At 43.1% G+C, this 16,999-nt stretch overlaps 1 protein-coding gene across 1 annotated transcript; it reads left to right on the forward strand.

The window, feature by feature from the left end:
* The first annotated feature begins 1,985 nt into the window (after positions 1-1,985).
* Positions 1,986-16,643, forward strand: LOC100285539 (ABI3-interacting protein 2). The gene is made up of 4 exons (NM_001158430.2): positions 1,986-2,229; positions 2,593-3,624; positions 13,059-13,228; positions 15,873-16,643. The coding sequence occupies exons 2-4, from the start codon at positions 2,604-2,606 to the stop codon at positions 16,284-16,286; spliced, it is 1,605 nt and encodes a 534-aa protein (NP_001151902.1). The 5' UTR covers positions 1,986-2,229; positions 2,593-2,603; the 3' UTR covers positions 16,287-16,643.
* Positions 16,644-16,999: the final 356 nt, after the last annotated feature.

Raw genomic sequence — 16,999 nt, forward strand, 5'->3', positions numbered from 1 at the left:
TGTTTATCTATGGGAGGTTGAGGTCACAAATCAGAGCCATTCGACTGGCGAGTGACGGAGAAACATATAGACACTGATAAACCATTGTCCTAGTTCCATCAATGTTGCCCTCAATGGCCTGGACATGCTCAACAATCCACAACTCCCTCATCACAGGGATCACTGTTGGGTCAATACATCATGCCGGGCATCGAAATGATGAGAGATTGGCCATCACTTATGTTTCTGCATGAACATAATGAATCCATGCATATGGATTTAGCAAGTGCTACATTGTAGCTATCTCCCATGTATGAACTGGTATTTCTTCAAGCTCAAACTCAATTCAGTAAGACAGAAAACGTCTGATGCCCTCATAACCTTGGCCATCTCTTGCAACTGATCGTGATGGCACCCGATTTGATGACTGATCATTGACTAATGATGAGATCCACCATGGATACATTAGGAAAAACCAATATGAGCTTGGCTGTCGCCATAAGGAGAACTATGGTATCTTCCGACATTGAGACGAGATGCTAATAATGACATAATCTCTGCAACATGTATCTCACTATCACTGACCATCGTGAGCACAACAACATGCTACAAATCCTCTTATGCCTCCATGAGGTGTCGATTCCACCTAAGAACGCAAGGGGACAGAACAAGAACAACAGGTAGGGCGGGGTCTACGGCTTGGCAGGTTGCCCCCATCTTCTTCGTTGCAGTTCGACTTAGAGTTTGCCTAACCTCTAGCCGATCGCCAATGCTTGCGAGATCAATGACAACGAGATCGAACAACCTCCCCGCGCTTCCCCTCAGCTTCTCCACCAGATACTTTAAGATCTTCTAGCTTCGTATCCTTCAACTTCTCCTAGTCAGGCATAACAACATCGGATGCCTGAAAGGATAGCCGATCCGAGGTCTTAAAGGTCTTCACATCCCTGTTAGGTCTTGTTCGGTTAATCTCGATCCATGTGGATTGGACGGGATTGAAAAAATCATGAATAATTTTGACTTCCTATGGATTAAAACCCACTCAATCCCGTCCAATCAACATGTGTTGACAAGGAAACGAACAAACCCTTAGATGGAAAGGGAATTCATTGCCTCAATGGGACCACTATCTTCAACCGATATTCTCTCACAATGCACCACTCCTTAGTAGGACACCCATAGAAGTAGTGCCCTGTTGCAATGCAATGGAAATGCCTCACTGACAATTGGCACATGGAGGTAGGGAGCCATACCTCAAGGCAGTTGAAACAACGCATGCTACATCCACCGAAACCTCACGCTGGAGGCGCGTTCGAACCTACCACATTTCTTCCTTCCGGTGCTCCTTGCTGGTACGTCGGGCTTCCACCAACGTCCGGCCATTGTGCAACCGCTAAACCTAAAGATCGCCCACATGCTTTGGACAAGAAACTAGCCTCCAAACACGATGGGTTGGTATCGTCCGCTGGCCAAAAACCCTCGTGGCGGTTCTGTAAACATTGTCTGATTTGCAACCTGTCGCCGCCTTGGAGACCACGGAGCTGGTCTCTACCTTCGTCGACAGGAGGATGTCTCTAAACGAAGGTCATGACAATGAAGAGTCACTTGATGACGAGAAGAGTTTGCCCACTGCTCGGCCTTTGAACGACCTTGTTGTGCATAGGGCTCCACTTCTGAGGGCAGAGAAGGGGCAACACCATGTGCTACGAGGGCGGGAATGACTGTCGCAGCGACGACGATGGTGGGGGTGGCCGTCGGGCCTGGAGTGGGCACTGATGTGGGTGGTTGGGAGGGGAAGCACTAAGAGAGGGGGAGGTTTCATGAGACATTAGGGCAACTCAGTACACCGACAACTCAGTACACCTAAAACCAGTGTTATGCATGATCAAGAATCACAAGTGATTAACACTTAGGTTGTTACAACCGCGACAACTATGCACACGAACTACAACAAACAAGATGTGCCAAACAAGACAGGAGGGAGTGGAACTAACATTATTTGACAATGTTTGGAGAGCAGATAGCCTAATGCCAAAATAGCAAATTTCTCAGCCGTGACAACACAGCCTGCGCTCCCCTTCTTTCCCGTTCGGCTCACAGCGAAGAAGGAAGCCGGTTAGGGTTTCCACCTCCTTTCCCCTCCTCTCCTTCAGCGACGACCGCGGGCCACACCCTCGATATCCTTCCCCTCGGACCCGGAGGCGAGCAGCAGCCTCCAGCGCCTGCCACGCCTGCCCGTCTCGTTATTGGGTGAGTGCCCGATTTTGCTCTCTTCAGTCACAGATCCAGACATTTTCCCTCCCATTTATTAGTATTCGGGTAGCCCCGTGGTGGGGTAGCGAAACCTTGATTAGTTTGGTCCATCGAGGTACCCATTTTTCCCGAGCGGGACCGACCTTCATTCCCATCTGCGTTTGTACATCTTTCTGTGGAATTCTAGGAACGCCTTGTAGATGCTTGCTTGTGGTGCTGTGTTCTTAATTGTAGTTGCTCTTTGAGGTCGTCCAGATGGTTTACTTAATTCGACAAATTGATATGATCTGTAAGATTTTGGGTGTTTTCTTCTGTTTGGATTTATACCCTCTTCCGGATGTGCTGTCTTCATTCCTGCAGGAGGATTCGCCATGTCTGACATGGAGTCCGTCGCAGCTCTTATGAACTCGACAAGCTCCAAGATACAGCAGCTTCAGGAGGCATTTGCTGAGCTTGAGAGCCAGAGCACGGTTTCCATGAACCTCAAGTGGAAGCAGCTTGAAGACCACTTTCGTGGTCTTGAACAGTCCCTCAAGAAAAAGTTTGACGAGCTAAAAGAGCAGGAGAAGGAGTTCCAGGAGACTGTCGCAAAATCAGAGCAGATTCTGGAGCAGCGGGAGGCAGCTGTTGTGGCAAAGGAACTGACCTCTTTGGAGAAGTTGCAGGAGAAGAGGGAAGCTGCATTAGCTATGATCTTTAGCAAGTCCAGGCTTTCCTTACCTGTTCCTACCATCAACCCAATGAACAAGGCGCTGAATAATCTTGGTGTCAAGTGGCCAAAACCGGCATCTGAGGAGAGTGTGCACTTGCAAGTTGATAATGCTGTAGTGACGCCTCGTTCTGAGCTTGTTGCACTCTGTGAGGAAATGAATGTGAAGGGGCTTCATAAGTTCATATCCGACAACAGGAAGAACTTGGCTGCCATCCGCGAGGAAATTCCCAGTGCACTGAAGAAAACATCTCATCCGTATGGCTTGGTGTTGGATTCCCTGGAAGACTTCTATTCTGGAGATAATCTTGTATTAGATGGCAAAAAGGATGGGGACCTTCTGGGTGTTAGAAGGACGTGCCTGATGTTGTTGGAGTCACTCGGACAGTTGCACACTGCTGGTATAACTTGTTTCTCTTTGGAGGGTCACATGCTTACAACTAATATCATAGAGCGAGCAAAGAAGATTGCATTTGAGTGGAAGTCCAAGTTAGATAATCTTGAGATTGATGCTAGTAATGGGAACTGTCTTGAAGCTCATGCATTTCTTCAACTCCTGGCAACCTTTGGTATTTCTGCTGAATATAATGAAGATGACCTGTGCAAATTGCTTCCATATGTCAGTCGTCGTCGTCAGACACCTGAACTTTGTCGATTGCTTGGGTTGTCACAGAAAATGCCAGGTCAGTGCTTTGGTGGACTAATGATTTATATATCTCAAACAACATTGAACACCTGCGAAAGATCTATATTCTTTCAGCTTATCGAAATGCTTGACAAATATTTTTAGGACATGTTTTTACACTTATGTTACTCTGGTTGTCAATTTGTGTAGTTTTGATTTTCTTGTTTGCTTGTTAGTGGATGTTATGAATAGTGAATACTGGCCAAGGATAAAATAAATACCAGATTGAAATTCCAACCTTTGCTCACATAAGCTGCATACTTCCAGACTAGTTGTTTCTTTCCTTGCAAGTTGCAACAAAGTGCCTATTGTTTATAAAGTGTGCTAAGATATTTCCTGGTCATAGGACCACAACATTTTAAAACAATTATACTTGTTCTTTGAGAGCAGATCTCTGTATAATGTATCCTCTTAATTTTAGTTGAGCTTAAGGTGTTCCATTGGTTTGCTTGTCTTGTTTGACATCACTTCATTATGCTATACAGCTTCTGTTTTGCTGAATAACATCAAAGAATCTTAAGTTCTTAAATTGTAGTTCTTTCTGTATCATATTTACTTAATTAAATGAAGCCATGTTTTTTTGAACCATCTTCCATTGATTTTACCACCGACTTATCTTTTGTCCTTTCTATTCTCTTATAGGTTTGAGATTTCATACACAGAGAATTAAGTAGTTCTAGTTTATTTTTTACATATTGGTGTACAGTTGCTTTTGAGGATGTTCTTTATCCATGATGCACTGATTACAAGGCGGTTCACTATTTCCCCCAAAATTGCTGACACAAGGCAATGCATCTTACAATTACTAATATATGTGTGTGCACATTGTAAAGCGCAAAGCTAAGTAAATATACGTGTAATTCACTAATTCTCGCCTCCTTGCTGTTTCTTCATTCACCTGACAAAAAATAGCATGATCAGCAATCAGCACATTTGTTTTTTAACAAGCTAACAATACAAGGTAGTAACCATTAACACATATACACATCAATGAAGTTCAAACATAGATAGCTTAGGGTTTAAAATAGGCAATTTAACTTCAAACAACCATTAACAAGCAAATAGAGAACAGTAAGGAATGAGAGTTCAACTTAAGTTACATTACGAAATCAAGTTTTAATTTAAATTTAAGACACTTAGACAGTGGGAGGAAGTCTCCTGGACTTTTTCCAGCTGTCCTCCAAGAGTGTTCTCTGCCTCTTCAAAAGATATCCTCTCCATCTCTGGTTCGTCAAGAGAAAGTAGCAAATTATAAAATCCTGAATTCCTGATGCCATTAATAGATTCAAAGCCATCTTCTGCATCCTAGTTACCCCTATATATATGATAGAGTATGTGCCAAGCCATGCTGGAAACAAGCAGCATCTTTTGATTGTTGTCGGGAGCGGGAGGCCGTTGCCAGCCTCCAGTTCCAATTCTTGTCGTGACCATGAGCCCATGCGAGGGGACATGTGCACTGGTGGAGGCAAGGTGTTTTCGTTACACGATGAAACATAAACTACATGCCAAGCAGTGGAGTGAGAGTGTTACCTTTAGCCCACCAATCAACCAATATGCTGTATAAACATCGGGGGACCCTTCACCGCATTCCCTTGGTGATTGTAAATAGCTTCTTTCACATTCTCAATTATTGTATCCTACATCTTACAATCAGTGATGGCATGGTGTGTCAGTGTCTGCTTCTTGTAGCATTTCATAGACTGGCACAGTGAATTTAACAATGTAGTTCACATTGTGCCACCTGTCCACATTAAGGGCCTGTTTGGTTCGTGGCTAAATGTGCCACACTTTGCCTAAGGTTAGTCGTCCGAATTGAGGGCCTGTTTGGTTTGTGGCTAAATGTGCCACACTTTGCCTAAGGTTAGTCGTTCGAATTGAATAACTAATCTTAGGCAGAAAAGTTAGGCAAAGTGTGGCAACTGAGGTAGTGAACCAAACAGGCCCTGAATAACTAAACTTAGGCAGAAAAGTTAGGCAGTGAACCAAACATGCCCATCTTGATCATCATTGCAGCTCTCCCACATATCAGTAATCTCCATTTGTCAAAGAGCTTGTTCAAGATCCTTGGTTACCATACAAAACCACTTCAGCATAATCACAGCTGAGGCAAATCTGGCATTGGCAATAGCAAGTAATTGTTTTTTCCGCAGGAGAGTTGTGTGTAATTATACCAAGTAGCATCATGCCATGTATTAACACTCTTCAAAGATAATTTGTTCTTCGTTAGTCCATGGCATCTAAGCAGCACAAATACTCTTCAGAGCAAGATTAAGTGTATGCACAATACAAGGAGTCGAGAATACTTTGGTGGTATTTATGAATTTGCAGCATTATTGGTGATGGCTTGGGCCTCATTTCTTGCACCTACTAGAATAACATTGATCACCTTCTCAATTTTGTAGTCCTTTGACTTGCATCTTCACAATTGAGAGCTTGCAAAAACCTAGTTACACCCTCAAAGTTGCAAGAAAGTCGATTGGTGGCCGATCTGTGCATCTGTCCATCCATTTGTACAAATGTTCATACCCTTTTCAGAACATGTGCTACTATTCCTATCCAGTAAGGTTTGGCCCTGTTTGGTTAGGAGAAACATTTGGGTTTCTCATGTGAATCAGAAGAATTGGCGCTAAATGCTATTTCCTGCTGGAGGTTCGGAACCAAAACAATTCAACGATTCTACGAACACGTGAAACGTCTAGAGGGTGGTTTCGCACCAATTCTCCTAACCTTCCTACTTCTATTTAATATTTTTCAGTTAATTCTTTTTAATGCAACAAGTTAAACATGGGTTGTAGTTAAGTTTTTCTTTGTCTACAAAAAAGTTTAGAATTTTTTGAAGCATGTTTTTATTTCTATGATTTTTAAGAAAAAAATATTTTGTTATGAATCGGAATTCAATCTACTTGTCAAATGGTTTCATAAAGTGAGTCTGATTCATCATCCCAAGAGAATTAGGATCCCTACCAAACGCACTGAGACCTTTGCTTTTGAAGGTAGTCCTCGACCTGCTATATCCAGGAGGGAGGTATCGTAAATGCAAATGCTGGGGCAAAGGTGTATGACTCTTGAAGTCTTGATAGTGTAGTACTGTGGTGTGGATTTCATGTAGCACTGAAAGACAAGCCTGTAATTAACTAAATATACATAACACATTGGTTAATTTTTTTGTGGTCAGTTGTTGTGGGTGATTTGGTATTGGACGTAATTAGAGCGTCTGCCCCCCATCTAGGCCACGACGAGAGTGCTAAGCGTTTTTTTGGAAGACTTAGATGGCGTGGTTGAAGGTATACGTATTCGACAAGTTGTTTATAGGAGACTTCAATGGACATGTAGGTACAATAAGTGCAAGTTTCGAGGTGGTTCATGGAGGTTTTGGATATGGTAGTAGGATCAGGAGGGAGAGACTCTTGGACTTTGCGGTAGCTTTTGACCTGTTGATAGCTAACACCTTTAGGAAGAGAGTCTCATTTAGTGACGTGTAGTAGTGGCCAACACTCTAGTCAGATTGACTTCGTCCTCACCAGAAGAGAGGATAAACAAGCATGCTTGGATTGTAAAGTGATACCTAAAGAGCGTGTTGTCTCCCAACATAAGCTTGTTATGGCGGTTGTTCGTTTTCAGGTACGTGCCTCTAGGGATAAATAATTCAAGATCGCAAGAACAAAGTGGTGGAAATTGAAAGGGGAGGAGGCAAACGTCTTCAAGGAAAGGACCATAAAAAAAGCACTTGGAAGGAAGAAGATGACACAAAGAACATGTGGGAGAAGATGGCATTCTGCATTTAGGAGGTGGCCACAGAGGTGTGTGGAGAAACTAAAGGGAGTGAAGGTGAAGCTAAAGATACATGGTGGTGGAATGAGGAAGTCCCAAGGGCTATTAAGGAGAAGAAAGAATGCTATAGACGTCTGTACCATGACAAGATTGTGGACAACATAAAAAAAATACAAGGTAACAGAGAAGACGACAAAGCGAGCTATGTGGCAAAGGGTAGGGCGGGCGTATGAGGATATTTACCAACACTTCAGTACGAAGGAAGGAGAGAAGGACATATATAGGATGGCTAGGATTCATGAGAGGAAGACAAGGACTTCAACAAAGTTAAGTGCATTAAGGATGAAACAGAGCACCTCTTGGTGAAGGAGGAAGAGACCATGCATAGATGACAAGAGTATTTTGACAAATTGTTCAATATGGAGAATGGGGACATGACCTTTCAGTTGGATGACTCTTGATGACACCAGTAGACACTTTTGTAGGATCAAAGAATATGAGATTAGGGAGGCATTGAAAAGGATGAAAGGGGTAAGGCGATGGGCCCTGATGATATCCCAATTGAGGCGTGGAGATGCCTCGGGGACATAACTATATTATGGCTAACCAAGTTGTTCAACCATATCTTCCGGTCGAACAAAATGCCTACCGAGTGGAGAAGTATATTGGTACCAACCTATAAGAATAAGGGAGATATTCAAAGTTGTACTAGTTACTAGGGAATTAAGTTGATTAGCCATACTATGAAGCTATGGGAGACAGTTATCGTCTGAGAAGAATAATGAAAATCCCTTTGAACCAATTTGGTTTCATGCCTGGAAGGTCAACCATGGAAGCCATCTTCTTAAATAAGACAAGTGATGAAGCAATATAGGGAACAAAAGAAGGATCTAGTGATCTACACATGGTTTTCATTGACTTGGAGAAGACTTATGATAAAATAGCAAGGAATGTTATGTGGTGGGCTTTGGACAAACATAAAGTTCCAACGAAGTACGTTAGACTCATTAAGGACATGTACAATAATGTTGTGACTAGTGTTCGAACAAGTGATGTGGACACATGATTTTCCAATTAGAATAGGACTACATCAATGATCAGCTTTGAGCCCTTACCTTTTTGCCTTGGTGATGGATAAGGTCACAAGAGACATACAAAGGGGCTGCCCTTTGGTGTATGTTTTTTGCGGATGTAGTGCTAGTTGATGAAAGTCGGGCAAGATTAAATAGGAAACTCGAGCTGTGGTAGGAGACTTTAGAATCCAAAGGTTTTAGAGTAAGTAGAACTAAAATAGTATGAAATGTGGTTTCGACACCACATGAGGAAGGAGATGTTAGTTTGGAAGGTCAAGTAATGCCTAGGAATGACACCTTTAGGTATTTAGGATCAATGCTATAGAGTGATGGGGACATTTATGAAGATGTTCGACATAGAATCAAAGTAGGGTGGATTAAGTGGCGTCAAACATTAGGCGTTTTATATGACAAGAGGTTACCACAAAAGCTAAAAGGCAAATTTTATAGGATGGCGATTAGACCTGCTATGTTGTATAATGCAGATCGTTGGCCTACAAAAAGATGACATATTCAACAAACAAGTGTTGCGTTGGATTTTTGGCCATACTAGAATGGATCAAGTCCGGAATGATGATATACATGATAGGCTAGGGATAACATAAATTGAAGAAAAGTTTGTCCAACATTGGTTGAGATGGTTTGGACATGTCCAACTAAGACCTCTAGAGGCGCAATGCGTAGTGGGATCCTAAGGCGCTATAGCAATGAGAAGAGAGGAAGACCGAAGTTGATATGGAAAAAGCAGTAAAAGGAGACTTGAAAGGATGGGGTATACCCAAAGATTTAGCCTTGAATGGAAGTGCCAGGAAAGCAACTATCCATGTGCCCGAACCTTGATTATGGTTTCTATTGGGTTTCTAACTCTAGCCTACTCCAACTTGTTTGGGATAAAAGGCTTTGTTGTTGTTGTTGTTCTTGTGGTCAGCTGTATAAAATTAAAACAATGAATGGAGTTAAGAACCTTCTGAATAAAACATTTAGGATTATAGCATCCTGTTTATGGGGAACCATGGTCTAATCTTTTCTAGTGGTGACATTTTTGCTCTGTGCTTCCTCATTGACCATGCTTGATGAAGTGATGAGTCAACACTACCAGGAGGTGGAAGAACTAACAGTGCATGGCAAGGGCACCTTCCATTTTATTTTTCCAATTATGTCAGCCTTCAGCTTTGAGTTGAGCAAGAATGCATATTGTCACTTCACGTCCTCACGATATAGATTGATTCCCTGATGACTGATTTTCACCGCTTTGGTTTTAGTGTAGCTAGTTATTCTGAACTTACATCTCCACTTCACATCGATGTTATCAATTGTATATTCGAGGCTAGTCGTAAGACCACTGATCAAATGACTAATCATGGTTAAGCGTCCATTTGGGGTCGATTAACAGTGGAAAAACAACGCATGCTCCTCCGACTCTTCACAACATACATATATACTACAAACCTAATTGGCCAGCTATGGGTCGGCTGAATTCTTTCCATCATAAATTTCTTGGGCTCACGAACTAGTCACCCAAATGGCCTGGTCGGACGAATAATCATGATTAGCCATCCATTAGTTGGACATCTAGTTTCCTGCAAGGAATCAAGGGGCCAAGCCAAATCGTGGAGGAGCAGCAGTTTTGTATTGATATGAGGAGGGGAGTTCTTGAATTGAGCTAGAGAGACCAGAGATGAAATGGTGTCGACCTGCAGGTGTGGTTGAGTGTGGAGCGAGCGTAATGAGGTGTGGGGACCAAGGTTGTCCATGGGTCCATGGAGGGAAGGGTTGCTTGTCAAGCTGGCCATGTTGCTGAACTCATCACCAAGTTCTTGCCAATCGTTTGGCCAAAAGACTTAATGAGATGGTCTTTCCTAACCAGAGTGCTTTTATTAAGGGTCGCTTCATACATGACAACTTCATGTTGGTGCAACAAACCGTGAGGCTCCTCCACCAACAAAAAAGGCCCATTTCCTTCTTAAATTAGATATCTCTAAAGCCTTTGATTCTGTATCTTGGCCCTTCCTCATTGATGTCATGAAGCAACTTAGTTTTGGACAAATCTGGAGAGATATTGGCCCTGTTTGTTTCAGCTTTTTTGCTGAGAAGCTGCTGTGGGCTGCCAAACACCAGCTTTTCAGTCAGCTTCTATGAGAATCGTTTAAGTGAAAACCGTCTAAAATAAACGTGAACACATAATCGACCGAGTCGTCGCGATAGTAGGAATCCATCACTTTCTAGATTCTAAACCCTATGGAACCCTTCATCTTCCTCCGCACGTAATCTCCATTATACTCAGATTCTCCCCCCAGCCGGATTCTCAGAGAAGCCCGCCAGAAAAAAGCTGAAACAAACAGGCCCATTATTTGTGGGCTGCTGTCTTCATCCTCTACTTAGTTTCTGCTTAATGGATTTCAAGGGAATCATATTAGGCATAGGAGAGGGCTGCGGCAGGGGGGCCCCCTCTCTCCAATGCTTTTTATCCTCATTATGGATGTTCTAGGTCTTCTTTCTTCAAAGGCTGAAGAGGCAGGTTTACTTCAACATTTATCAAGAAGGGTAAGACTTCATCGGATCTCCGTGTATGCAGATGATGTGGCACTTCTTTTGCACCCAATTGAAGCCGACATTACTATTACATAGGAGATTTTGCATTTATTTGGTGATGCTTCGGGACTTAGCAATAATGGGCATAAATCAAATGTGTATCCTATCCAGTGCTCTGAGGAGGATATTTTGGTGGTTCAGAACCTGCTGCCTTGTGAAATGTCATCCCTCCCTTGCCGATATCTTGGTCTTCCTTTATCCCTGCACAAACTCACTAAAGATTAAATCCAGCCATTTGTGGACAAAATTGTAGGACAACTCCCCAGTTGGAAAGCTGACCTAATGACAAGGGCATGAAGAAGAATACAGGTGCAGCACATTCTCACTGGCATGATCATTTACTTAGCAATGGCTATTGATCTTCCTTCTTGGGCCCTGGCTGCTATTGATAAGATCCGAAAAGGGTTCCTTTGGCGGGGTCGCAAGGAGGTAAGGGGCGGGCACTGCCTTGTGGCCTGGGGCAGAGTGTGCCGGCCTCTTGAGCTGGGAGGTTTGGTCATTTCTAGTCTAAATGAGATGTGTTGGGCACTTCTTATGAGATGGCTTTGGTTGCACAAAACTGATCCTGAGCGCCCTTGGGCAAATTTACCTATCCAAGTTCCGTATCAGGCTTGGGCTCTCTTCTCCACTGTCCTAATTTCTGAAGTTGGAAATGGGGCTCACACTTTGTTCTGGACTGATATGTGGCTATTTGCCCGGAGAATTATTGACACTGCCCCTAGATTATTTGACACCATCCCAAAGAGGATTGTAAACAAAAAACTGTTCAGGAGGTTTTATTAAATAGAAGATGGATCAAAGACATTGAGAGAGCTCTTTCGGTTGGAGTATTAGTGGATTATATTCAGCTTTGGGATTTTCTCAGATGTTGAGCTTCAGCCTGATCAAGAAGATAAACACATTTTCAGCCTTGCCTCAGATGGATGCTACTCGGCAAAGGCTGCATATGAGGGCTACTTTGCAGGCTCAACCTCCTTTGGCCCCTACACTAGTGTGTGGAAAACTTGGGCTCCTCCGAACTTGCGAAGTGTAGGTTCTTCCTCTGTCTCACAGCTCATAAGAGATGCTGGATGACTGACAGACTTGCTAAAAGAGGGCTGGACCATCCAACCAGTTGCCCCCTCTGTGACCAAGAAACTGAAACCTTGGATCATCTTCTAGTCTCTTGCGATTTCTTGAGGGTGTTCTGGTTCCAGCTTCTACAACTTTTCGGTCTGCAAAATTTAACCCTGCAGCCCGGTATATCCTCATTTATGAACTGTTGGGAAAGTGTTTCAGATTCAGTTACTGGTCAAGCTAAGAAGGGTATCAATTCTATTATTGCTTTGGGAGCTAGACCCCTAATGTTTCTCTAGCTCTCAAGATGGCGGGGGAAGAGAGATTGATGTGGGAGATGGCTGGGGCTAAGGGTTTTTCATACCTTGCTGCCCTTCTCCCTGTAGCATAGCTGTTGGTGTGTTCTAGCTATTGGATGGATCTCCTTAGGTTCTTGTGTTTTCGACCTCCGTAAGGAAGTCACTGTATTTGGTCTATTTTTGGACCTTATTTCATTCTTAATATTTGGGGGTGCAGTTCTCTTGTGTCTTTCGAGAAAATAAATAAATAAAATTACTATTTTGGGGCTTTAATTATTCGCAAGTTCATAGATATGTGTTGCCACCGTACAGATGTCTAATGCAGCATCTGACACCTATATGGTGACAAAATGGTGCATCATAGTTCTCTACAAATATGAAATCTTCCTTTCTAATATGACAGGAAAAGTCTGTATTACACACTATGTTGCTGTGTTGTGTCTTAGTTACATTACAAGCCTAACAATGCATTCATCATCATTTTTCATGTTGTTACTTGTTAGGATTTTTCCCTGCTCTGCTATTTTTTTTCCCTTTTCCTCTGTGATTTTACCCTTCTATATTTTACTTCATTCTTTAAATATTAGAAGGTTTTCCCTTTCAACAATAGTTGATTTACTAATGCAGATTCTTGATATCAGGTGTCATTGAAGTTCTGGTGAAAAGTGGAAGAACTATTGATGCAATTAATTTAGCTTACGTGTTTGAGCTTACTGAACAGTTTGAACCAGTGCAACTGCTTAAAGCATATCTGAGGGATGTTAAGAAACTGTCACATGCCAGGAATGTCAAAATTTCTCCTGGAGCACAGGTACATTTTAGTCATTTTAGTTTTGAATATTGTAATGTTTTCTGTAGTAGAATTTTAAAAACTGCCCCTGTGCATAACCAAATGATCACTCTTTAAAACCTGTGAAAATTATGTTAGGAAGCCCCCTTCCTATCTGGGAAGTCTAATAAGGTATTTGGCTCATTGGCATAATGAACTAGCATACTATGATTTTCCCTCCTCAGCCTTCTTTTTGAGCACTCCCTCATGCTGTTGTTAATTATTTTATCAAGAAACAGGCTAGAATAGTTGCTTCCTTTCTTTGGGAACGTTTTTCAATATTTTTTAGAGGGAATGATGTGTTTATTTTCACCTTTATATGTTGTAAGTTGAAACTAGCTCAACACAATTTTGGAATCATTCAAATCTTGAAACACCGGCCTACAGTGATGAAAGCATGTTCCGCTTATCTCAGTTTGTTTCTCATCGTACATACCTCTTATGACAAAGTGACCGCTGGCCAGTCGTTGCACCCTCAGTGGAGAGCTCTGATGTTCTGACAAACAACTTGAGACCACTCCTGAATGCTAGTACTTATGTTTTGGTTAGCTTTAAGAAGTCTCTGCTGTTTTTTTTTTTGAAACTACCAGGAGTTCTACCTGGCACATATTAATACAGAAGAAGTGTGAGTTTGGACATTAATGCGTTTGGTTGCGGGACAGCTGGGGACAGACAGGACATGGACGTCTTCTGTCGTCCTCTCTCGTCCCTCCAATTTTGAGAGACAACTAGGGACAACACTGGAATAATCCTGTCCCATCCCTTGATCCTGAACCAAACAACCTTATTTAAGGGATTGTCCTATCCCATCCCGTTCTGTCATTACAACCAAACACACCCAAATAGAAGTTGAAAAAGGTGGTGGTGGTGGGGTGGGGACGTAAAGTCATAGAGACATTGACCTCCACTAGAGGACTACTTCTCCAGATAATCTCCTGGAGGCTCTTGGCTCCTGCAAGGCACTAGGTCCTCGCTTCCTCGATTTTGCAATTAGGTTTTACTGAGTGGAATAGTGTTGAAAAATCATAGCATCGTGTTCCTTCTAGAGCTCCCATGCCCACCAGGATAGCCAACAACCGAATGGCTTTAACAGGCAAGCCTTGGCGTTTCTCCCACTGTGCACCACCAAATGGACGCAGCCTGTAGGGTCAGGGAACTGTCCCTCAGTCACTCCCTTGGTCCATGTCCTCACTGCAGACTAAACCCGTTAGCTGTATTGACAATGTGCAAGCAAGTGTACCACTGATTCAACCAAAAGACAGCTCCGGCCATTTTTTTCAGCAAGCCAAAAGAACAAAACGATACAACATGCACTGCAGGACAATTCATGGGTGCAGTACATAAACATTCTAGCAATCCAACATGCCTCAGCAGTTGACACAATTTGTTGTCCTTTGGGTTCGTCTTTAGCATGTACACCTCAATGTAAGCACAGCTGATAATATTTAGTGAACGTTCAACACCAATGGTGAATATTTGACAAAATCAGCTTACATGACGCAATTTCATGGATCAATACGCTGAGCTAGCCATCCAGCCATGCTGAATGCCAAAAAAGAGCCTTGGTGCCATCTCCAAGTCCAAGTGTAATCTTTGTTGCTTCTGTGAAGAGTTGCTGATCAGTTGCATGACAGGTACATCTATTCCTACCCAGAGTTTGCTTTCAGAGTGCCAAGCATACCACATCCAGTGTACGCAAAGTGGTCTTGCAAACCTGTAGAGGTCAAGGCTACCCACACCTCCTGAGCTTGATAGGATGGTTACAATGATTCCATGGACCTTGCATTTGCCACCTGAAATGTGATGTGCTCTGACCCATAGGAAGCGGTGTCTTTTACAGTACAGTTCCTTGAGGATGTCCTTGGGAGGGTTAAGTGCAGCTAGAAAATAGATAGACTGAGAGATGACATATTTCACAAGAGTACTGTATCCTTCACGGTTGAGGAGTCACTCTTGCCAATGTTCTAGGCGGCTTGCATCTTTATCTAGTGTTGGGAACTCTTCAAGCTGCTGAGAGTGAGGGGCAAACCAACATATTGGACAGGGAAGTCTGCAAGAACTCCCAAGCATAGATGTTACTCTCTGATCGGTGTGACCGAACTTTTGTTAAGGCTGGTCCTGGTCACTAGGCCGGTTACGTGGCCAAAGTGAAGGATTTTATTGAATGCAGCAACATCACTTGCTGTTGGTGATAAGATGATGGCTGCATTGTCAGCATAAAGGGAGGTGCCTGTCGGCCCCTGAGCTCTGTAAGTATCCACCGCTTGGTGGCACATTTGAAAATGGTTACAAGTGGATGACCAAAACAAATAGGAACGGCGACTGAGGGGTCGCCCTATCATAGGCCTGGGCCTCTCTACCACTGCTGCATAGTTTGATTCATGCATTTGATCATTTCAACTGCTTTCTCCAATTCTATGTCTTTAATTATAAGTTGATCAATTCATTCTGAAGTGATTTGGTATTGAACCTTGCTGTCGCAGAGCTTCAGTTAGCCTCTACCACTGCTCCATCGCTTGGTGGCACTTTCTTGTTCTTTTTTCTGTGTGGTAGTGTGCATATGCATGTTTGACATATAATACTTAGTATTTAATGTTAAACTGTTAATGGTCACTTGTGTTTTCAGAATGAGATGAATGAGCGTGAGTTGTGTGCACTGAAATCTGTCATTAAGTGCATTGAAGATCATAAACTTGAGGAGCAGTACCCTGTGGACCCACTTCAGAAAAGGGTTTTGCAGCTAGAGAAAGCAAAGGCAGACAAGAGGAGGGCTGTTGAAGCAGCCAAGCCACAGTCCAAGAGGCCTCGTGCCAATGGATCGACCTTTGCACCCCGTGCTACAGGCTTTGCTGACAAGAGCTTCTACCCAGCAACCCCAGAGAGGCATCCCTCCAACCCTTACGAGAGGCAGTTTGTGTATGGTGCTGAGGCTCATCTTCCTCCAATGATGAGTTCAGCGTCTTACCCGATGCAACCTGCCCATGGACCTTATTACGGCAATGGCTACCCAGTACAGTACCAGGTCCCGTATATCCACTAATGGAGACAGCCAGGTGCAGGTGCTCTTTCCTAACTATCTAGCTTAGCCTGCTGCCCCTTGTTGTAGTCCTATCAGTTACTCTGCTAGTTTGCCTAGATGGAAATAGTTGGACCACTCAATGTGTGTGCTCTGAGTGGCTGTTGTGAAATCTGTTAATTTTATGCCCTAATGACATGACATAAATTACTCCTAATACTTAGCTATCGATGAATCTCCCTATGTACTTTCATTCGGCTTGTGAAATGAACTATGGCGGTTTTCGACTTCCGTGCACTACATGTAAATATCATGTCGTCATGTACACCTGAACTGTCATTTGCAGCATGCTGCTTTTTTTCTTTCTCAGCAAAAATGTGGATCATTAAATATACAGGAGCACTATTGTCGTAGTTTGGACCCGTGGGCCTAACCAACCAGTGAAATAGTGTCGTGTGCTTAGACCCAGATGGTGATGCCAGTTGACACAAGCGATTTATTCTGGTTCGGGCTACGATGGGCCCTACTTCTAGCAGAGGTGATGAGTTTTATATTACTTGTACCAAAGTGCTCACAGTAAGGGTTACAAGCATGACAGGAGAGGGGAGGACCCCAAGTCCTTAGGAATGATTGAGGCAAGTGCCAATACCGAATGAAGGAAAAAACTGCCAGGTGTTCGCCCTCTCCCCCTTCGTGGAGTTATGGACTTTCCTATTTATAGGCCCAGGGAGAGCCAC

The sequence above is a fragment of the Zea mays genome, chromosome 2, assembly GCF_902167145.1.
Source record: "Zea mays cultivar B73 chromosome 2, Zm-B73-REFERENCE-NAM-5.0, whole genome shotgun sequence".
In the NCBI taxonomy this organism is placed as follows: domain Eukaryota; kingdom Viridiplantae; phylum Streptophyta; class Magnoliopsida; order Poales; family Poaceae; genus Zea; species Zea mays.